This window comes from Callospermophilus lateralis, chromosome 2 (assembly GCF_048772815.1).
Source record: "Callospermophilus lateralis isolate mCalLat2 chromosome 2, mCalLat2.hap1, whole genome shotgun sequence".
NCBI classification, from domain to species: Eukaryota; Metazoa; Chordata; class Mammalia; order Rodentia; family Sciuridae; genus Callospermophilus; species Callospermophilus lateralis.
In genome coordinates, this window is record NC_135306.1 from 102635794 (window position 1) to 102659541 (window position 23748).

The following is a 23748-nucleotide window of genomic DNA, read 5'->3' on the forward strand; positions in this document are numbered from 1 at the left end:
TACAGACCAATATCTCTAATGAACCTAGATGCAAAAATCCTCAATAAACTTCTGGTGAACCGGATACAAAAACATATCAAAAAAATTGTGCACCATGATCAGGTAGGATTTATCCCTGGGATGCAAGGTTGGTTCAATATACGGAAATCAATAAATGTTATTCACCACATCAACAGGCTTAAAAATAAGAACCATATGGTCATCTCGATAGATGCGGAAAAAGCATTCGACAAAGTACAGCATCCCTTTATGTTCAAAACTCTAGAAAAACTAGGGATAACAGGAACATACCTCAACATTGTAAAAGCAATCTATGCTAAGCCTCAGGCTAGCATCATTCTGAATGGAGAAAAACTGAAGGCATTCCCTCTAAAATCTGGAACAAGACAGGGATGCCCTCTCTCACCACTTCTGTTCAACATAGTTCTCGAATCACTGGCCAGAGCAATTAGACAGACGAAAGAAATTCAAGGTATAAAAATAGGAAAAGAAGAACTCAAATTATCACTATTTGCAGATGACATGATTCTATACCTAGCAGACCCAAAAGGGTCTACAAAGAAACTATTAGAGCTAATAAATGAATTCAGCAAAGTGGCAGGCTATAAAATCAACACGCATAAATCAAAGGCATTCCTGTATATCAGCGACAAATCCTCTGAAATGGAAATGAGGACAACCACCCCATTCACAATATCCTCAAAGAAAATAAAATACTTGGGAATCAACCTAACAAAAGAGGTGAAAGACTTATACAATGAAAACTACAGAACCCTAAAGAGAGAAATAGAAGAAGATCTTAGAAGATGGAAAAATATACCCTGTTCATGGATAGGTAGAAGTAATATCATCAAAATGGCGATATTACCAAAAGTTCTCTATAGGTTTAATGCAATGCCAATCAAAATCCCAACGGCATTTCTTGTAGAAATAGAGAAAGCAATCATGAAATTCATATGGAAAAATAAAAGACCCAGAATAGCAAAAACAATTCTAAGCAGGAAATGTGAATCAGGCGGTATAGCTATACCAGACTTCAAACTATACTACAGAGCAATAGTAACAAAAACAGCATGGTACTGGTACCAAAACAGGCAGGTGGACCAATGGTACAGAATAGAGGACACAGAAACCAATCCACAAAACTACAACTATCTTATATTTGATAAAGGGGCTAAAAGCATGCAATGGAAGAAGGATAGCATCTTCAACAAATGGTGTTGGGAAAACTGGAAATCCATATGCAACAAAATGAAACTGAATCCCTTTCTCTCGCCATGCACAAAAGTTAACTCAAAGTGGATCAAGGAACTTGATATCAAATCAGAGACATGGCGTCTGATAGAAGAAAAAGTTGGCTATGATCTACATACTGTGGGGTCGGGCTCCAAATTCCTCAATAGGACACCCATAGCACAACAGTTAATAACTAGAATCAACAAATGGGACTTACTCAAACTAAAAAGTTTTTTCTCAGCAAAAGAAACAATAAGAGAGGTAAATAGGGAGCCTACGTCCTGGGAACAAATCTTTACTCCTCACACTTCAGACAGAGCCCTAATATCCAGAATATACAAAGAACTAAAAAAATTAGACAATGAGATAACGAATAACCCAATCAACAAATGGGCCAAGGACCTGAACAGAAATTTCTCAGAGGAGGACATACAATCAATCAACAAGTATATGAAAAAATGCTCACCATCTCTAGCAGTCAGAGAAATGCAAATCAAAACCACCCTAAGATACCATCTCACTCCAGTAAGATTGGCAGCCATTAGGAAGTCAAACAGCAACAAGTGCTGGCGAGGATGTGGGGAAAAGGGTACTCTTGTACATTGCTGGTGGGACTGCAAATTGGTGCGGCCAATTTGGAAAGCAGTATGGAGATTTCTTGGAAAGCTCGGAATGGAACCACCATTTGATCCAGCTATTCCCCTACTCGGTCTATTCCCTAAAGACCTAAAAAGAGCACACTATAGGGACACTGCTACATCCATGTTCATAGCAGCACAATTCACAATAGCAAGACTGTGGAACCAACCTAGATGCCCTTCAATAGACGAATGGATAAAAAAAATGTGGCATTTATACACAATGGAGTATTACTCTGCATTAAGAAATGACAAAATCATAGAATTTGGAGGAAAATGGATGGCATTAGAGCAGATTATGCTAAGTGAAGCTAGCCAATCCCTTAAAAACAAATGCCAAATGTCTTCTTTGATATAAGGAGAGTAGCTAAGAACAGAGTAGGGAGAAAGAGCATGAGAAGAAGATTAACATTAAACAGGGATGAGAGGTGGGAGGGAAAGGGAGAGAGAAGGGAAATTGCATGTAAATGGAAGGAGACCCTCAGGGGTATACAAAATTACATACAAGAGGAAGTGAGGGGAAAGGAGGGAAAATATAAGGGGGAGAAATGAATTACAGTAGAGGGGGTAGAGAGAGAAGAGGGGAGGGGAGGGGGGAGGGGGGATAGTAGAGGATAGGAAAGGCACAGAATACAACAGACTCCAGAATGGCAATATGTAAATCAATGGTTGTGCAACTGAAGTGATTCTGCAATCTGTATATGGGGTAAAAATGGGAGCTCATATCCCACTTGAATCAAAGTGTGAAATATGATATATCAAGAACTATGTAATGTTTTGAACAACCTACAATAAAAATTAATTAAAAAAAAATATATATAAAGGAGGAAAATAATCCAGTGCATATGAAAAAGAGGATAAGAGAACAATGTGAACAAAATTAATTTGAAACTTAGAAAAAATGGAAAAATTCCTAAAAAAAAATTATCTTACCAAAACTGATTCAAAAAGAATTAGAAATCCTGAATGATCTTCTATCAAAGAAACTGAATCAGAAACAGAAATTAAAATCTTACTACAAAGAAAACATCAGCTGTGAGGACTGTGCAAACATAAAGAAAGATGTGCTATAAAACTTCAAGTTTAAACTGTTCAAAGCATTATAAACATTCATTTCACTACTAGATTGTATAAAGATATTGTGATGAGACTCACTGCATTTTTTTTGCAGTAGTGAACTTTAAGCAACCCCCTTCGCATTCAAGAGACACATGTTAAAAGAGCATTGCCGTTGGTGTTAATGGGAGAATGTGTTCCTTCATTGTATTTGGGCCTAAAGTATTACACTCTTGAATTAAATTAAATGTGCCTTGAAAAAAAAGAAAGAAAGGAGACATCAGCTTAAATGGTTACATAGGTGAGTTTTACCAAACATCCTAGGAATGGATAATTTACATTTTATACATACTTTTCTAGGAAATATAAAAAGAGCATATTCTGGAATTCATTCAATGAAGCCAGCAAAACTCTTGACATCAACATAAGACAAGCAAAGAGAAAAAACATTGCAAGTCAATCTCATCAACAGAAGATGTAAAACATCTCAACGAGATATAAATAAATTGTGCTGGGGGTATAGCTCAGTTGGTAAAGTGTTTGCCTTGTATGCACAAGGCCCTGGGTTCAATCCTCGGCGAAAAAAAAAATATATATATGTATATATAAATTAATCCAAAAATGTATTAAAAGGGTATCTATCATGACCAAGCTCTGTGCTAGGGATGCAAAAATAATTTAACACTAGAAAATTCATAAATTTTAACAAAATTTAAAAAGAGACAAACTTTCTCAATAGATGCCAAAAAAAAAAAATCATTTGTAAAATCAAATGCTTAATTGTGATTAAGAGCTCTTACCAAACTAGAGTAAAAGGAAATAAAAAAAGAAAATTTTAAAGTCTGATAAATAGTGTCTACAAAAATAACAGATACTTAATGGTGAAAGGTTAGCAGTATTCCTTTTAAAATGAAGAAATAAATAAAGATGCAATCACTCCTGTATTCAACATCATATTGGTAAAGCAAGAGAAACAGTATTATAAACATAGGAAACAAAAGCCCAAAGTGTCTTTATATTTTATTATGTGATCTTCACATGGCAAATTTGAAACAATCAACAAATTATTAGGCATATCAAGATATCTCAGTTCTCTATTTATGTATAACGAACCACCTCAAAATTAAATTGAGTGACTTAAAACAATGACAATTTTATTTGCTTGCAGTTCTTAGTATCAGCAATTTGGCCTGGACTCAAGCAACTCACTTGCTGTTGTTGCCTGAGGTCACTTATGAGACTGTATCATCTAACAGTTGAACTGGAGCCAGAAGTTTACATGGCCTCCCTCACATGTCTGGTGATGCTGCAGGCTGCAGGCTGGCAAGTTTAGGAGTCCCCAGCTACAAGTTGTCTCTGCTTTCTGTGACTAGCCCAAGCTTTTTCACATGGAAGTCTCAGAGTTGTGTATCAAGAGGCAAAAGCAGAAGCCTCCAGGCCTCTTATTTGGTTTTGGAAGTTCCGCAACATCACTTTATTATTTTCTGTCAGTCAAAGCAATTCACAAGGCCAGCCCTGCTTCAAGGGGTTGAGAAAACCATTTTCTTCTTGATAAGAGGAAAAATAAACATTGTAAAGGGACAAGCATAAAGGACAGTAGGAATTATTACAGCTATCTTTGCAACTAATCTGCAGCACAGGTTTAACAAGTTAACTACGAATATGTATAAGATCTATATAGAACAAATCACATAACTTTACTGAAAGACTTTAAAAAAGATCTACATTAAAAAAATAGAGGCATACATGTTCATGAAGAAGAAGACTATATTATAAAATGTTGATTCTTTCTACATCTTCAATCAATGCTAGTAAAAATTTTACAAGGTTTTCAAGGAATTTGATAAGCAGAAGACCCAAAACTAGCCAAGACCCCCCTGAAAAAGAAAGCAGTTCGGAAATAGCTTGAAGAGAGGATTTTGACTGGTCTTATCACAAAGAAATGATTAAGATAATGGAAACCTACATATCCTGAGTTGATTATTGCACTATGTATAAACACATAAAACCTCATACTATTCCTCCTGAAGATGTACAATTATTATTTGACAATTTAAAAGCACATTTTTTAAAAGAATGAAAGAAAAAAATGACATTTTAAAAATAAAAAGGAAAGAAAGGAGAGAAGATCATTCTACCAGATATCAAAGCTTATTATACAGCTTCAAAATTTGAGATAGTGCAGTATTCATGAATATATATATATATATATATATATATATATATATATATATTTATATATATATATATTTTTTTTTTTGATGTGTGATGAAGGAATCATAACAAGTCACAGAGACTAAGCAATAAATTGTGCTGGAATAATTGTTTGCCACCTTAAAAAGTGTATTCCTATTCAAGCCATATAAAATAATCCATTAGTGATATACTGAAGACTCAAATGTGAACATTTTAAACTTCTAGAAGAAAATATAGGAGAAGCTTATTTTTACTTTCATGTAGAGGAGGTTTTTAAAAATAGAAATAGTGTACTAAATGTAAATATAAATATTAGTAAATTTATCTGGAGGAAAATCAAGAACTTTTAAAATATTGTACAGAAAGAAAATACCAAGTCAAACTTGTTTTTGCAACAGTTCTCTAATCCAGAGAATTATTATCCAGAATGTAAAAACTCCTGAGAGTTACTGAGACTTATAAGCAATAGAAAAATGGTCAAAAAGTAGAAATAGGTACCAAAAGAGAAAACACAAATGGTAAATAAATACTTGGAAAGACACTCAGTCATTACTTTTTAACCAGGCAATGCAAATAGGACAACTGTAAAATATTATTTTATTAGACTGGCAAAAAAAAGTCCCCCAACTGTTCTGAGGATGTGCTTTAAGGTCTCATACAACTGCTTTGGAAAACAATCGGTCAGTATTGTCTAAAGTTGAATATCAGATGCCCCAAGACCCAGAAATTCTACTCCTATATTTATTTTCTAAAGAAACACTTAATATTATACTAGAAGATTATTTTAGTTAATTTTATACTGCTAAATCAGAATGCCTAAGGCTAAATAATTTATAAAAAATAAATAAAGATTCATTTCTTACAGTTTGGGAAGTTGGAAAGTCCAAGGTCCAGGGGTCTATATCTGGTCAGGCCTTCTTGCTGCATAATAACAGTGGTATAAGGACAAGAGAGAACATGAGAGATGGACTTACAGCCTCAAGCCCCTTTTTAATTGGCATTAGGCCCCACCCCACCTTCCAATACTTGCATTGAGAATTAACTTTCTAACACATGCTTCTGAGGGGAATATGTTCAAACCAAAACAGAGATGTGTAAAATAAAGATGCAGGGCAGCACTGTTCATAATAGAAAAAGAATTACTTGATTAGACACTACATTGCAAGGAAATTATTAAAGACACTCTTCTGCAAAGAATCACAGAATATACTTTTTTCCTTATAGCATCCAATTCAGGGTAAAGTCTTAACTTCCTTAGATCCTTCTCAAAATTATCCAGTCATAGCCCCCATCCAATAAGATTCTTTCTAACAACCCTCTTACTGAGACACTCCACAGTTCCGCATGGAATGCACTTTCTCTAGGTAAGAAACAATAAACCAAACTTGTTCAACACCAGGTGTGTTTTGGTGGTCTTTGGCTGGGGGGTATGACAAGATGAACAAGTGAGCAGATGGTTAAATATTGATGTTGGCTGCCTTTGAAATCTTCAAATGCATGTGTTCCGTGTAGGTGGGACCCATAATCATTGGTGTGGAGAAAGTGCAGAAAGTGTGGGGTTTAGGGTATTAAATGTGATTTCAGGTCCCAGGAATGGGACCAGGCACTAGGGAATAAAAGTTGTGCCAGTGAAGTGCCATCGGGGCAACTTTTTCCAGCCAGCAAAGAGGAAGTAATTACTGTGTCCTCTCTTGACTCAATTTTCCTCCACTTTTTGGCAACTTGGAAGAAAGATGAGAATATAGAGATTGGAACCAAGCTGGCTCAAGCCCAAAGGAAAGAAAAGAAATAAAAAGGTAAAAAAGGATTAGATCTCAAGGTTCCAAAATGGCTAGGTATGGTTGAGACTGGCTGTGGTTGTGCTGGTCAGGGAGGTGGGTATGCTGTTCCCAGAACTCTTAAGGACAATTCAACCAGATTTAGTGTTTCCAACACACTTTCATATCCACTCTCCATAAGCTTCATGCAGACATTTTATAGATGACACAATGGGTTCAGAGAGGTTATACAAATTATTCAGAATCTTTTGGTCCCTAAGATATATGAGCAAGGCTTCATCTCCCTTGAGCTCATTCCTTTTACCCAAACAGCTTGGCCAGCAGGAGCCCCCAGCTGCATCTCCAGAAAACACACTACAGGAAGCCAGAGTAGCCAGGAACCGGATGAAGAAGAATTTCCTCTGAAGGGTCACTCAGAAGAGCTCCTGACCCTTCTTCTCTCTCCTCCTTCTTATAAACAACTAAGGAGTTATTCACAAAAATACAAAACACTACAACGAGGGGTGACAGAAGGTAGTATTTAAACTGGCCACTGGGCCTGCATAACCCCAGAATGGTTTCCCTGAAATAACAAGAGGAAGCGGCTCCCATCCATCCACATCATCCCCATGACTCATGCATTTAGCTCTTCCTTAGTTTGTGGAAATGAGACAATCGTGGTGCTGATGTGACAGGTTGCTGGAAATGGGCATTGTGACCTCTGAGAGCCATCCAGACAAATCTCCCTATTGGGAAGTTCCATTGGCAATCACTCCATGTATCCCTGAGTGCCCCGGACGCTTGGACTGACTGAGAAGGATCCTTAATGTCTAACAGGAAGGGCTCAGAGTGATTGGTCCCTCCATCATCCTCTTTAGTTCTTAGCACTTGGCTCTTCAGAGTCTGGGAGCAGGGAGTGGTTGTTCAGAAGGTGACCTCCAGACATGGGGCAAGTGACTATTGGGATAGGGACCATTCCTCAGCTGCCACAACCTCTGGGGTTCCATCCCTGTGGTATATCACCAGCACTTCTCCTTGTCTCACCTGTTCATTCTCATTTGGCTGAGGATAGGGCTAGTGGTGGACTTGAATTCCTTTAAGACCTGTCTTCTTTTTCCTCAGGGGCAACACATAGCATCTTTCTGGATTATAGAAACTTGAGTAAAGTCAAATTGCCATTAAAACATTAGCAGAGAACTTGGTTGGTCTCCCCCAAGTTCAATGTAGGAACAGGAGTGACTTTAAGGAGTGACTCTTTGTTCACAGCAAAATTCTTGCAGGGAGCAGCAAGGTTCTCAATAACTCTTGGAGGCTCCCTGGCTGGGAAATTTCAAGTTGGCCCTAGTGAAGTAAGCCCATCTGCTCCCCCTGACATCCTTTCTTGTCTTTTCCATGGCTCACTTTAGTGTCTGTATGAATGGTCCTTTATCAATTTGACCCTATGGATCTTGGGCCCTGTGAACCCCACTCCCCTCTGCCGGCCGCACATGGACCCAAGTCTAGGACTTGGCCACACTCCCTTAACCACTTCCACTTCTGAAATCTCACATTCTGTTCTCTGGCCCTAGTTCTTATCCTTCTAGCTGTCACTCTGTTACATTCATTCTGTCTGTTCTTAATGCTGTGGAAGCCTCTAGTTTGTAGAGACCATGGTGTTCTGTTGCTCTGATTCAGTCTTAACTGATCTTGGTCTCAGTTTGAGGGGAAAGAGGAGAAGTGAAAGAGGCCTTCCATTGGGTAGGCTGTTAGGGCTGAGGCTGGCCCTGAAGCCTGGCTGTTTTGGAAGGGGAGGAAGGGTGGGAGCCAGCTGGGTTAGGGGCCCTGCGGAGAAGCTGTTCAGAACAATGGAGAACAAAGCCTAGTCGCTCTTCCGCTGAGGCCTAGAGCCTGGCCTTGGCCTTCCGTGAGCAGCTCCAGGAAATGGCTGAGATTCCAGATTTGGAAGAAGAGACCTGTAAACAGGAGCTGGACTCTGAGAGGGGAGAGCAGCCTCTCCAGGTTGTGGGGAGGGGCTGATATGGCAGACTGGGAAGCTGCAGAGCCAGATGTTCTGATTCTTTCCTATCTTTTGGCCTCCCCTGCCCCAGCCCCATGTGTCTCTGGGGAAATGGACCATGGAGTGAGCATCCACTCCTGCTCCTCTGCACGTATTCTCCATGGCTCACAGCCCCATTGCCCTCTGTCCTCAGCTTCTTAGCACTGTGTCCCTATGTTCACCTCTTAGTTTCCACTCTACTATGACAAGGGGCCATCTGGATGCAAAGGGGTAAAGACTGAGATTCAAGAATAGTATTTAGGTAGAATTTTAAGGTTGGAGGATTAAGGAAGTGGGTAGAGTTATGGTGTTAGGATTCCCTTTAAGAAATTCCAAACCAGACATGAGGTAAACCTTAGGGCTGTAGTTAGGGTCAGGGGTTATGGCCAAAAGATAGAGGTCAGGGAGTTTCTCGCCTCTAATCTCCGCCCAGTTCTCCAAGGCATTGAGGGCCAGGCAGGAAGCATCGGTTTCCTCAAAGCTGCTTCCCTACTGGGGCAGAGTCTCAGTCACAAACAACCACGGCCACCCCACCCAGCCCCTCCTTCTCTCTGCTGTGAGCTCAGAGCAGTGGGACAAAGTGCCCGGGACACAGACAGAGAGGCCTGAAAGCAGCCATGGGATCTGGAGGAATGGGCCTCCTTAGGGTCAGGTGGCTCCTGCTTCTCCTTCTTCTGCTCGTTATGGGTGAGTGGGGCCCTCCCTCTCCTAGCCCATGCTCCCTGATACAAGGCTCAAAGAGCATTGGCTCTTTTGCTTCCCTTTGCAGTGAGCATGCCAGAGATAAGATGATGGTAACGATAGTGTGTATGCGTGAGTAAGTGTGTATGACAGAGAGACTATGCAAGCTCTGGCCTGGATGCTGTGCATGCTGGCCCTGACCTCTCCCAGCTAGCTTGTTATTTGGGAATGAACTGTCAGTAGTACAGACCGTCAGACAAACTCCTGCACAAGGGAACATAGTATGGTGCATGGATTTGGGAGTCTTGTGGATAGTCAGACCCAGCTCTGTTTCCTTTTCCCTCCCAGGCAGCAAGGCTCAGGAGTTCCCACCTCAGATTCTAGTTCACCCCCAGGACCAGCTGCTTCAGGGCTCTGGCCCTGCCAAGATGAGCTGCAAAGCATCAGGCCAGCCACCTCCTACTATCCGCTGGCTTCAGGATGGGCAGCCTCTGAGCATGATGTCCCCAGACCTACATCACCTCCTACCTGATGGAACTCTTTTATTGCTGCGGCCTCCTGCCCGGGGACATACCTATGATGACCAGGCCCTATCCACAGTCTTGGGCGTGTACACATGTGAGGCCAGCAACGAACTGGGCACAGCAGTCAGCAGAGGGGCTCGGCTGTCTGTAGCCGGTGAGGACTGGGAGGGGAGGCGGAGGGTGGTGAGACCTGAGATGAGATATTTGTGCTGAGCAATGTGTAAGGGGAAGCCTGGCTGGGGGACCTTGGAGGGAAAGCTGGCTTTGCCTGAACCTACATGTGAGGCTTAGAAGGTGGGCAAAGCAGAATGGGGTGATTATGGCAGGAGATGCCAATGCAAGACCCTGGGAAAGGGAGGCCTGAGCCCTGAGTCCTGCTGACCTGCTGTCCTCCCCACAGTCCTCCAGGAGGATTTCCAGATCCAGCCTCGAGACAAGGTGGCTGTGGTGGGGGAGCAAGTTATTCTGGAGTGTGGACCACCCTGGGGCTACCCAGAGCCCTCAGTTTCATGGTGGAAAGATGGGAAACCCCTAGTTCTGCAGCCAGGGCGGCACACGGTGAGTGGAGCCCCCTTCTGTCCTTCATTCTGTCCTGGGCACAATTGGTGTATCTGAGGGACTGATGGGCTCCCTAGCCCTGTATCCCCTGGCAGAATTAGAGGAGGGGAAATCCTGAAGCTGCCCTCCAGCCTCAGAACCCCACCCACATTGAAAACTTCACTTTGTACATGCCCTGACAGATGTCCAAGGGTTCTCTGCTGGTGGCAAGAGCAGAGAAGAGCGATACAGGGACCTATATGTGTGTGGCCAACAACAATGCAGGACAACGGGAGAGCCGGGCAGCCAGGGTATCTGTCCAGGGTAAGGGATGGTCTGCTTAAGCAGGTTGGGGGAGTTCTAGTTAGGATGGGATGGTCAGATTTGGATTTATATTAAGGTATCAGGGCTCACCCTGGGATCAGGTTCTGGGTCTGGGTGACGGGGGCGCCCTGTAGGGGAAGTTTCCCCCTTACTGGAGTGAAATTGGAGCATCCTAGACCTAAGAACTCTGGGAGTTTGGGTTCCTCCGTGGCTGGGGGATGTTACACTCCTCCATCCCTTCACTTTGGCCTGTAGGCCTCACCCCAGCCCTATGCTTCTCACAGAGTCCCAGGACCACAAGGAACCTCTGGAACTTTTGGCTGTGCGCATTCAGCTAGAAAATGTGACCCTGCTGAACCCAGATCCTGAGAAGAGTCCCAAATCGGGGCCTGTTGTATGGCTCAGCTGGAAGGTAAGACACAGGACTCAGGGGTAAGAGCCAGTTCAGAGCTCAAGAAAGTATTGTTGGGAGCTCCCTAACCACCCCTCACCCTTTCTCTACCTTCACAGGTGAGTGGTCCAGCTGCACCTGCTCAGTCCTACACAGCCTTGTTCCGGACCCAGACTGCCTCAGGAGGCCAGGCAGTTCCATGGGCAGAGGAGCTGCTGGTTGGCTGGCAGAGTGCAGAGCTTGGGGGCCTCCACTGGGGCCAAGACTACGAGTTCAAAGTGAGACCATCCTCTGGTCGGGCTCGAGGCCCTGACAGCAATGTGCTGCTCCTGAGGCTGCCAGAACAAGGTCAGGAACAGTTCTGCCCAGAACCCAACCCCAGGCTCCTTCTTGACTGAGTACCCCTGGACTGTCCCACTCTTGGATTCTCTTCTTCCCTAGCCAGGCAAGCAGAACTAAACAAAGCTTCTATTGTCTTTAACGGGACTCTAACTCTTTGTCTCCCATTCTAATTTTTTTTTCCTGAAAGAGTTCTGAAGGATTAGTATTACTTAGCCTCTCTACCTTCCCTCTAGTGCCCAGTGCCCCACCCCAGGAAGTCACCCTAAAACCTGGCAATGGAAGTATCCTTGTGACCTGGGTCCCACCACCTGCTGAAAACCACAATGGGGTCATCCGTGGATACCAGGTATACTTTACAAACGGACAAAGCCTTTCTTCAAGGGACCATCACCCCCCTTTTCTTGCTGTACCTGTGCATAGACACAAGAAAAAGAACAGGAATTGAACCAGGCTATATCAGTGGGACTCAAAGTGTGGTTCTTGGATCCACAATATAAGCATCACCCCTGGGAACTTATTAGGAATACAGATTCTCAGGTCCTTTCCCAGGCTTCCTGAATCAGAAACTCAAGAATGGTCTTGGCCACCTGTATTTTTAAAAGGCTATAGGTGATTCTAAAGCATGCTGAAGTTTCAGAACTGACAGTGTTAGGCATATTTAGCAAATTACTTTACCCTTCTTCTGTCTAGAGAAAAGTCTATCTTGCTTGGTAGAGAAGTGGGGAATAGGAACTATGACACTTGTTGGGAGGAGGGTCCCCAGTAGGTGGCAGCACAGGATGGCCACATACTGAGTCTGCAGATTGAAGGAAGGCTCAGTTGCTGTGACAGTGCCTGAGACAGCTATTCACCTTTGCTTCTGCCCCAGGTCTGCAGCGTGGGCAATACCTCATTGCCCACAGTCAACTGGACCGTAGTGGGTGAGCAGACCCAGCTGGAGATTACCACCCGAATACCAGGCTTCTACTGTGTGCAAGTGGCTGCAGTCACTGGTGCTGGAGCTGGGAAACCCAGTACCCCTGTCTGCCTCCTTTTAGGTGAGGACAGCACCCTCAGGCCTTACCCATATCCTCTAGCCCCCCTTCCCCTCCCCTCTCCTCTCCTGCCTCACACTTCCAGCTTCTTCCTATCTGCTGGACCTCACTTGACCTCCTCCTGAGCTCCACATTCCATCCTATACAGAGCAGACCAGTGAGCGATCTGCCCGAGAACCCAGCAAGCACAGTCTCTGGACCCTGGAGCAGCTGAGGGCCACCTTGAGGCGGCCAGAGGTCATCGCCAGCGGAGGTGTCCTGCTCTGGCTGATGCTGCTGGGCACTGCTGTGTGCATCCACCGCCGGCGCCGAGCTGGTGTGCACCTGGGCCCAGGTGACAGTGGGGACCTCCCAGTACACAGGCCTCCCCTGGTCCAGCCAGAATGGCTACAGAAGTTTAGATCTCTTGCCAGATGATAGATTTAGCTTTTCTCTCACTTTCAGGTCTCTACAGGTACACCAGTGAGGATGCCATCTTAAAACACAGGTGAGTAATCAACGGGGAGGGACATTGAATGAAGGAAAGGCAGAGGGGGATCAAGAGACAGTGGAGTTGGGATAGGAAATAGAATGCCAGGCAGTTTGGAATCTTAGTATCTGAATCTCTCCAGGGACTCCAAGTGACAGCTAATTTCCCTTTCACTATTGTTCTATTGTACCACTTGACAGCTAAGAGTCATCAAACAAGAGATTCTGCTAAAGGCTTCAGTTAGCAGCTGGCTTTCTGTTTTATTATTGTTGTTCTTGTTTGGTGTTGGGGATTGAACCCAGGGCCTTGTGTATGCGAGGCAAGCACTCTACCAACTGAGCTATATCCCCAGCCCTAGCAGCTGGGCTTCTGAACCCCCCATCCAATGTTCTTGTCACCTGCCTCTTACTGAAATGCACTGCACTCTATTAACTCCAGAGTTAATAATAATAATTACAATATGACCAGTTTTAATGTCTAGTTTTCTCTATACTCGATGTCTGTCTAGTAGTGCCTTTGCATTCTGTGAATAATCTTGCATTGAGCAACCAGACCTGCACCATTATTCATCCATACTTCCAGCAGAGGGCATTCAATCCCTACATCTTAGCTTCTAACTCATTGTTCAAAAACAGGGCCAGCCTGTAGGTACTTCTGCTCCATCTGATTCGCTGCCAAATCATGAGACATGATGCTAAGAAAGTATGCATCCTTTTTTCTCCTAGTAGCCAGGTTTTGCACTAAGAAGCCATTCCATCTCTTTGCCTACTTGTTTTGCTCTTCATTTGGTTGAATTTCCTATAGGAGGCTTCACACTCTAGATCTGCATTGGTCAATTAAAGTTTACTGAGAATCTTTTATGTGCTATAAATAGCCAGGCCTTGAGCTGCCCTTTTTGTTGGGAGGGGGGTACCAGGTATTGAACTCAGGGGCACTCCACCACTAAGCCACATCTCCAGCCCTATTTTGTGTTTATTTAGAGATGGGGTCTCACTGAGTTGCTTAGCACCATGCTAAGTTGCTGAGGCTGGCTTTGAACTCACAATCCTCCTGCCTTAGCCTCCCAAGATATTGGGGTCACAGGTGTGCATCACCACGCCAGAGGAGCTGCCATTTTGCTGTCAGATTCTCTGTCTAGAACAAAGTTCCAAGGTGGCTGGCATTGTGTTCCTGAGTTTTTCTGTGTTCATTGGCTTCTCTCTTCCAGCTACCTCCTGAGCACTGTGTGCTCCAACATGAACTTTCTCTGGCTCCCCTGGGATCTTCTTTGTTCTTGAAGGAGATTCCATTCTAATTGTTTGGTTCATCCGTTCCTTTGGAATAGTCTCCATCCACCAGGAAATTTCAGTCTAGGCAGAGACAGGCATGAAAACAACCCAGTTTTGGCAGCACAAAAGCATGTATAAGATGCATGGAAAGGATTGGAGTGGAGAAACAGGAGGAGAAAAAAATTCCATATTTATTCTGACAGTAAAAATGGAAAGGGCAGATGGAGAAACAAAAAATCACCTGCTACATCCACAGGAAAAGACAAGTCTTTTTTCTGGTTGGGGAATAAGGTATGAATGTGTTAGAGCAAAGTTAGGTTAGGAAGCTGGAAACCAAACTAAGGGCCCTGTTCACCGTGCTAGGCATCTGGACTCTTACCTTAGTAAACAGGGAGACTCTGAAAGTTCTAGGTAAAGAATTGCTTTGGTCAGGTCCTTGTTCTTAAAGGATCACTTAGGTAGCTGGAAAGCAATATTCACGTAGCAAACTCTTAATTTACCAGCTGAATGATCTCACATTTCCTCCTTTAAATTCACAGTGTCAACCTTATATGAAAGGTCTTATTGTTTCCATTTTACAGATGGGGAATCATGGGCTTAGACAAGCTAATTGATTTACTTGACAGGGGCTGTAAACTGTGGTGGCTAGGGATTGTCAACCCATGTTTGCTGGCTCCAGATCTTTTTTTTTTTTTTTTTTTTCATCTCATTGTCCATAGCTTTCTCTCCTTAATACCCCACAGCTCTTGGCAACTTGGTCTTTCCCTGGTCCCAGGATAAAAAGAGGTACTGAATTTGGGGCACCGAGTCAGAGTCTGTGGATGGCTGAAAAGCAGTAAAGATAAAGCTGATACTACCCTCTCATTAACTTCTTCTGAGCTAGAGGTCTTGGCCAATTAGGTTCCCATTTTTCTCCCTGCCTAATGCCCCCCACCACCATTACCATTGCCCCAGAATGGACCACAGTGACTCCCCCTGGCTGGCAGACACTTGGCGTTCCACCTCTGGCTCTCGGGACCTGAGCAGCAGCAGCAGCCTCAACAGTCGACTGGGAGTAGACCCCCGGGACCCTCTAGACTGTCGGCGCTCCTGTAAGCATATTTTTGGGGGGCAAGGATCCCAGGGATGGAGAGTGGGGAGGTGGGCTACAATGTGTTCACCATAATTCCTCCTGTCGTTTTTATTGCAGTGATCTCCTGGGACCCCAGAAGCCCTGGTGTTCCCCTGCTTCCAGACACCAGCACTTTTTATGGCTCCCTCATCGCTGAGCTGCCCTCTAGCCCTCCAGCCCAGCCAAGCCCACAGGCCCCAGCTGCCAGGCGCCTCCCGCCCCAGCTGGCCCAGACCTCCAATCCTTGGCCCAGTTCAGACAGCCTCTGCAGCCGCAGGGGACTCTCTTCACCGGGTTTGTCTCTGGTTGCCACAGAGGCTTGGAAGGCCAAAAAGAAACAGGGTAAGATAGGAAGGTGTTGGTGGTGGGAGGGACCAGGAGTGGAAATCCGGTAGGAACTGCTGGCCTTGAAGCCAGGTGTTGGTTGTGGCAGCAGACACAGGCCTCTTTCCCCTTCCCCAGAGCACTCAGCTGGGAGATAGCCCCCTCAGCTTCTCTTTACAATAGTGAGCACTGTACCTGCAGTCAGTTCAACTCAGTCAACACTTAGTGAGCACCACTGAATGCCATTTGTTTGTGATAAAACAGATACCTGGCACAACCCTTGCCCGCTAGGTGTTCCTAGCTTGTCTGATGAAGGAATTGACCAGCATACAAGTAATTCTAGAGCCTGGAAGAATGTGGCCAGTGCTAGCAGGAAGCCTCAGGCTTGATGAACTCATCTATGCACTGCATGCAGGTCTGCTTGGCACCAACTCCCAACTTGCTGCTCAGAGAGGAATGGATATAGTCTGCCCTTGGTATCCACAGGTTCCACATTCATGGACTCAAACATCCATGAATTCAAAATACTCAAGAAAAATATTGTATCTGTACCAAACATGTACAGACTTTTATTTTTGTCATTTGTCTCTAAATGATATAGTTTAAAACTATTTACATAGCATTTACATTATTTTAGGTTTGATAAGTAATCTAAAGATGATTTAAAGTATGCAGAGTATTCAGAGGGATTGCTTAGGTTGTATGAAAACACCATGCCATTTTATGCAAGGGACTTTAAGCATCCTTGGATTTTCATACATACAGGGGTCCTGGAACCAATCTCCCATAATACTGAGGGACAACTGCATTTCCTTCCTGGACAGATTTCTTTTCTAACTTCCAGCTGCCTTTCTTTGGCTTTCCAGAGAGAAATAATTACAGTCTCCAATTCTTTAGCAACTTCTATATGCTAGGTACTTTATTTATATTTGTTATTCCACTTAATCCTCACAATAGATCGGGTAGGAATTACTTCTCTAACTTCTAGAGATAAGGAAGGAAAGTCAGAATGACTTAGAAACTTGTTCAGAATTCCACAAGTAATATGCAGAGCTCAGCCTTGAAGCCAGAATGATCTACCTCTAAAGGCTAATCTGAATGCCTTTGGAGCTCGCTTCTGAAATTCTCTAATGTTTCTGTCTTGCAGAACACTGGCCTGCACTCTACCTGCTGTCTTTATGAGTCTTTTGTGCTGATTAGAAACACTTAGCAAATGTTCTACCAATTCCTTTTTTTAAAAAGTGGGTATGATCCAACATTTATTAAAACGAAGGTGGATTAAGAATAATTAAGAGGGCTGGGGTTGTAGCTCAGTGTTAGAGCACTTGCCTGGCATGTGTGAGGCACTGGGTTTGATTCTTGGCACTGCATATAAACAAATAAATAAAAATAAAGGTCCATCTACAACCAAGAAATATTTTATAAGAATAATTAAGAGCTTATTTAATATCAATAATTTATTATTCTAAGTATTAGAAAAGCTGGAATTCTTACCACCTTTGCCTCAGAGCTATTGCATTATAAATTCTGGGTAAATGAAATACCACCCAAAAAGAGGAGGAATAAGTCTCACTTAGGGGGCTTAGGAAGATGTAGCTATAGTTCAGTGGTAGAGTACACACTCAGCATGATGAGACCCTGATTTTGAGCCCCAGCCTCCCAAAATAAAATAAATAAAACACACACACATATACACACACAAACCTTCAAACCCCCCTCAAAAAAAAAAACGATTCTTTCTGTGGAGAACTGCATTGACTTACATGAGATGTTTAGCCCTCTCAAAACATTAATACTCTGAGAATAGAGAGGTTTTCTATAGCCAATTCTTTCTTTTTGTTCTTTTTATTTTTTTAATGTTAGGGGTCAAACCCAGGGTCTTCACATGCTAAGCATATACTCTACCAATGAACTACATCCCCAGCACCTTACAGCCAATTCTTAAGATATTTCCAATTCTGCAATGAGGCTTCCTTACCTGCAGTTCAGGTCCTTACTTCACCCTGTTTCTCCTTACCAGACCCATCTCCCCACTGCCCCAGGATGGTTCAAGTCTCCTCTTGGCAGGTAGACACCTGATATTCCACATCTGGCTCCTGGGACCTCAGCAGCAACAACAAGATAATGTTTTGGCTTGTCCAAAACCATGGGAATTGAGTCTACTACTGTCACCTACTCCAAGAAACAGTTTCCTCCTCTTCTGAAGCTGTCATTCTCTTAGTCCTCCTGCTCTCCTAGACCTGCTTGTTCTTTTTTCTTGTTATCTGACCTTAGCTTGGTTTTCTCTCCACTGTGGCTTTCTTACAATTGCACTTTCCTGTCTTTTATTCATTATATCAGGTCCTTAGTTATGTTTATCTCACCAGATATATGCACAAAAGACCCTCATTCATTTTTTTATATTTATTTTTTATTTATAGGTGGACACAATATCTTTATTTTATTTATATGTGTGCCTCACACATGCTAGGTGAATGCTCTGCCTCTAAGCCATAAGCCCAGCCCCCCTTGTTCATTCTTTATTCCATTCAAAAAAATATTTATTGCAACTCAGGTATGTCCGATGAGGTTCATTTTTTCACCTTGCTAACATCTTTTTTTGTATAATTTATTCAAATAGCATTGAAACTGAAATGGGAAGGCTTTTTGTTGCCAGGATCCCTTGGAGAAAATAAAATGAGCTGGAATAAACATGGCCTTTTCCAGGACTGGCTTTCCCCTTCTGTTTCCACTCAAATAACTGATATGTTTACATTTCTTGAGCTCAGTCATGAAGCCAGGCATTGGACAAGACAAAGCTGATGATGGCAGTGGTATCACCAACATTTGCGCTGTCTCCAGAACTCCATAAATTACATGAAATGAATTAAACCAAGCCAGCAAAAATACAAAAGAAAAGTTTGATGGAGGAAGTCTAGCTATTGTGAGGTTTTTTCATCCCAGTGGGTCAGGCCACTGGTATATGGACTCCTGCTGCCCAGATGGGGTTTTGGTCAACACTAAAGCTTTAGTCTCTTCCCTGTTCTGAGTCTGTCCATGCTGGCCCCCAGACCTTTGAGATCAGACTGACTGGAGAGCTTCACCCTGAGCATCCTGCCTGGTCTCTGGCCAGCCAAGGATAGAAACCCCTTCCTAGCTAGACTTCTCATCATGTGACACTAACCTGAATACTGACTCTTTTATCCTTTGCTTAATGTCCTCCTGATTCCTGGTCCTGGGAAAATATTTTCTACTACCCCCTTCCTCTCTGGTTTAAGCTTATGTCATTCTGAGCTCTGGTCTGACCAAGAAGCATGCTCACAGGTCATGGCTGGATTGGTCCTTTTGGTTTCCTCAGCTTCTCTGTTGTCAGAGTTCACTCAGAGTCCTGTCTCTTCAGTGTCCAGTGGGGCTAGATGACAACTGCCATTTTGTAGGTGCCTCTTACCACTGTGTATGTACATTCTCTTCTCTGTGATATCCACTTATTCATTCTACAACTGCTTGTGACTGTCTATAGGCAAGGACTTGTCTCCCTGGGTGAGACCAATACATTTTCCTATCCTGAAGCGCCTCTTCCTATTAAGGGGTTCCTTCCTGTCCCACCTAGCTTCATCCAAGTTTTCTTGCTTTTATCTTATTCACTCAGTTCAAATTGACAGTTCAACCTACCTCTCCAAGTGAGGCATTCAAGCTCCTCTGGGTGGAACTAGACAATTTAGAACTACTTGAGATGTTTGCAGTTTGAGATATGGAAATTACTAATCGATTACCCCCAAGAAAAGAACGAGTGTATGTCTTCACAAAGTCAAAATTAGTGAGGACAGTAGCACTGTGTGAGGGACTAGAGATCAGGGAGAGGAAAAGAAAGTTATTTTTTTTAAAGTATCTATCAGATGCCAGGGAATTTGCAATCTGCTTTTTTTTTGGTACCGGGGATTGAACCCAGAGGGACTTAACCACTGAGCCATATCCCCAGCCCTTTTTTATATTTTATTTAGAGACAGAGTATCTCTGAGTTGCTTTGGGCATTGAAAAGTTGCTAAAGCTGGCTTTGAACTTGTGATCCTCCTGCCTCAGCCTCCTGAGCCACTGGGATTACAGGCATGTACCACCACATCTGGCTGCAATCTGCTTTTATTTAAAACCATCATTTGAAGTGATTGTTTACAGATGAAAATGAAGTTCAGAAAGGTTGAATGAACTTCTCTGAGGTCACAGCTAGCCAGGCTATAAGGGCAGGTCTGTTGACTCTAGGCCCAGTGCACCTTCCACCCTGTCACAGATGCCCGTTTAAAGATGGGGATAGGGTAGAGAGGACTGGGAGAGGCTCTTCCCTCTTTCCCCTGGGATCAGGGTCCTGTGGGCTGAAATGAGTAACAAGGCTAAAAATAGAGTCTGTGGTTGGGGTCTGAAAGGCCCACTCTGGCTTGACCCCCAGCTACTGGCTCTTTCCTTTGCAGAGTTGCACCAAGCCAACAGTTCTCCACTGCTCCGGGGTAGCTGTTCCACGGAGCTCTGGGCCCGGGAATTGGGAAATAGAGGTTCCAAGAATCTTTCTCAAAACACAGGTGAGAAGGGGTTTCTGAGAAGGAAGTGAAAGGGTGAGGCGGGCTATAGAGGCCCACCATTCCAGTCCCTTCTGTCTGGCTTCTCCTTCTGTCCCTGAAGGAGGCTGAGTGGTTGGGCTAGGAGGCAGGAGCTGAGGGGCTGTTCAGGCAGGCAGACTGGGGTCTGGGGCCAAATGAGATTCTGCCAGTCTCAGCACCAGGCTCTTGTTTTCCAGGAGCTGTGCCCCGAGCTCTGGTGGCCTGGCGGGCCCTGGGACCACAACTTCTCAGGAATTCAAATGATCTGATGACTCGCCCTCTCCCTCCAACACCCCTCTCTCCTCGTGGAACCCTGACTCAGAGTCAGCAGACCCAGTAAGAGGGCATGGGGTCAGGAAGCAGGGCTGGGAGACTAGGTGAATGAGGAATGACACTAACCATCCTGCCATCCCTCCCTCACCCCAACCAGGCACTTGGTGGAGCCCCAAGCTCCCTCTGCCCCGCTGCCAGCAGCCCCACTCTCCATCCGTACTCCCTCCAGGCCCCCCAGCCCCCAGGCCTCTTCCCTCTCTGGTCCCAGTCCAGCTTCCAGTCGCCTGTCCAGCTCTTCATTGTCATCACTGGGGGAGGATCAGGACAGTGTGCTGACCCCTGAGGAGGTGGCCCTTTGCCTGGAACTTAGTGAGGGTGAGGAGACACCCCGGTGAGTAACCAAAGAACTTCAGTGAGTATCTGCCTAGACTGGAACATTTCTACCACTACCCTAACCATTGTACTGTCTCCCATTTTGCCTTTTTCTAGGAACAGTGTCTCTCCAATGCCAAGGGCTCCTTCACCCCCCACAACCTATGGATACATCAGCATCCCGACGGCCTCAGGGCTAGCAGACATGGGCAGGGCTGGGGTAGGAGTGGAGTCTGAGGCAGGGGGCTTGTTGTGCCCACCTCGGCCCTGCCCCACTCCCACCCCCAGTGAGGGCTCTCTGGTCAATGGTTGGGGCTCAGCCTCTGAGGATAATGCCCCCAGTGCCAGAGCCAGCCTTGTCAGCTCTTCTGATGGCTCCTTCCTCGCTGATGCCCATTTTGCCCGTGCGCTGGCAGTAGCTGTGGATAGCTTTGGTTTTGGTCTGGATCCCAGAGAGACAGACTGCGTCTTCACTGGTACATGGGACCACCCCATCTTACTCCTCATCCCCACTTCGTTAGACCCTATCCCCAACCAAGAGACAAGGCTTTTCAATGGTCCTCATCTCTTTGTCATCCTGTTTCCTCTGGCCTTTTATCCATACTCTCCCTACACTTGCCATTCCCAGGGCTTTCTCTTCCCTCCATTATGGGCACTTTGTCTTGGATTATCCTTGCTCTCTCATTTGCCACAGGTTTAGTTATTTTTCTTGGGGGCAAAGTATAGATTTAGGATTAGTAATATGGGCTTGGAAGACCTGATAGGGTGTATGGAGAAGAAACACCAAGGGCCAGCAACCCCTGAGCTACCTTCTGCTGATGTATAAATAATGTGGCCACTCTGCTAGACATGTTGGAGCTGAGCCCAGTTGCTCCTCAACCTCTACTGCGGCCAGGGAAAGAGGAAGGGTGTGGAAGCACACAGGAGTGAGAAGACATGTGGAACACAGAGGGAGAGAAAACAAAAGAGACTGTAGACTAGCCTTCCCATTAGGCCCTGGGGATACAGCCACTGGGACCAGTGGGTTGAGTTAGGGCTAGATTATGTTTAGGACTGGATGCGTACCCTAATCTAGCTGGTCCTAAGTTTTCTGTCCTAAACTGGTCCCTAGGGGCTAAAGGCTAATCCCCCACTGATGCCTACCCTCTGTGACAGATGCCTCATCACCGCCCTCCCCACGGGATGACCTCTTCCTGACCTCCACCCTCTCCCTGCCCCTGTGGGAGTGGAGGCCCGACTGGCTGGAGGATGAGGAGATCAACCATGCCCGACGGCTGGGAAGGGGGCTGCCTCCCTGGCCCCCTGACTCTGGGATCTCTTGCCAGCGAAGTCAACTGAGCTGTCCTGTTCCCAAGGATGGCAGTGAGTGTCTGTCTTCTAGCTAATGTAGTGATCTTAACCTGAAGAGACCTGGGGAGGAGTCAAGAGGCAGCCTGGGGTCCAGCAGGAAAGATAGAAGCAGGGGGGCAACTCTGCTTTCCTTCAATTGCTTCTACAGATTCCTCCTGAACCATGTCCTTGAGATTGCCAGAAGAGCATCGGGACCATCTCTCCTGTCTGCCCAAAAGGCCTGGTGTATGGCCTGGGGGTCTTGGCCTATGCTTCTTGCAGTGGGAGTCCACCTTCTTCAGCCTCCAGGAGATTCCACAAATGAAAGCAGAACTGGAGCCCTCAGGAAGCAAAATGTCATCTCTACCTTCAGGACTCTCTCTTTTGTTCCAACCACTCCCACAATCAAAGCCTGTGGCCTAAGGAACAGCCCTGTCTCCTGCTAGCCCCATGAGAAATGGGGGAGCCAGTGATGTCTCCATGGAAAAAAGCAGCAGCTAATGGGAGAGGGCTTTGGAGGAAGGCACTTGCAGTCTCCCTTTAGTCCTCCCTGGGAGCTCTTCTAGAAACCAGCTCAACTCTCTCCCCAGCCACACTGTGTAAAGAAAATAAAGAGCAATGTATGTAGGCAACGAGACCCTACCAAGTGCCAAGGCCAAGGGTTTGAGCTGGATCTAGGGAGGAAGCTAAAGGAAAGGAGGTGTAAGAATGTAGGACAAAAGCATCCTCCCCATCCTGTTGTCACTGAGTTTAAGGAACTAGACATGATAAAACTGTAAAGACTTGAGTTCTGTGAAATCATTTCCTGGGGGCATTATTTGGGGAGGGCACTTGGAGAGATGGCAAGAGTTCCCCCTGGGTGAAAAAGAGTGGAGCATTCATGGACACTCACAGAGTGTCCCTCATCTCTGTCCTGCAATTGAAGGGAGAGTGAGGTACATCCACTAGATTTTTAAGCAAAATCCAGGAAAGAGGTGGGCAGGTAAATTTCAAGCTCTGCTGATCCTGCAACTTATCCTGAGAAGACAATTCCTGATTTCTACAGTTCCAGTCCTCATCCCCAAAGACCAGTCCCAGATGGTTCCTTAAAAATAGACAAAGTAGCTATATTCCATAAAAGGTAGAACCACCTGTGATGGTTGGCTACTGAACACTCTTCAGACAAAACAGCAGAACAAAGAGATGAATGTGGGTGCAGGACTTCCAGTGCCCAAGCCACTGAAAGCTGCTGGAGAGCAGGCTGACCTGAGTCTTCCTTACAGGGTGGGAAATGTTAGGGGCAG

At 44.7% G+C, this 23748-nt stretch overlaps 1 protein-coding gene across 2 annotated transcripts; it reads left to right on the forward strand.

Moving 5' to 3' along the window:
• The first annotated feature begins 9436 nt into the window (after positions 1–9436).
• Robo4 (roundabout guidance receptor 4) lies at positions 9437–23252 on the forward strand. Of its 2 annotated transcripts, none has more exons than XM_076846217.2 (18): positions 9437–9605; positions 9948–10277; positions 10524–10681; positions 10864–10984; positions 11269–11396; positions 11495–11723; positions 11951–12063; positions 12586–12754; positions 12900–13085; positions 13196–13238; positions 15443–15579; positions 15678–15941; positions 20366–20473; positions 20689–20827; positions 20922–21155; positions 21254–21612; positions 22292–22498; positions 22635–23252. In XM_076846217.2, exons 1-18 carry the CDS (start codon positions 9536–9538, stop codon positions 22643–22645), a joined length of 3006 nt encoding a protein of 1001 aa, XP_076702332.2. In that variant the 5' UTR covers positions 9437–9535; the 3' UTR covers positions 22646–23252. The 2 variants fall into 2 exon arrangements, with proteins under 2 accessions (XP_076702332.2, XP_076702333.2); XM_076846218.2 differs by having other exon boundaries at positions 9952–10277.
• The last annotated feature ends 496 nt before the right edge of the window (positions 23253–23748 follow it).

What these genes read in the sequence shown, in the direction of transcription:
- Robo4 (XM_076846217.2), top strand. Translation starts at nt 9,536, where the DNA reads ATGGGATCTGGAGGAATGGGCCTCCTTAGGGTCAGGTGGCTCCTGCTT. An exon ending in TGGTGTGCACCTGGGCCCAG is followed by an intron (nt 13,086 to 13,195) that starts GTGACAGTGGGG and finishes TCTCACTTTCAG; the next exon opens with GTCTCTACAGGTACACCAGT. An exon ending in GAAGGCCAAAAAGAAACAGG is followed by an intron (nt 15,942 to 20,365) that starts GTAAGATAGGAA and finishes TTTCCTTTGCAG; the next exon opens with AGTTGCACCAAGCCAACAGT.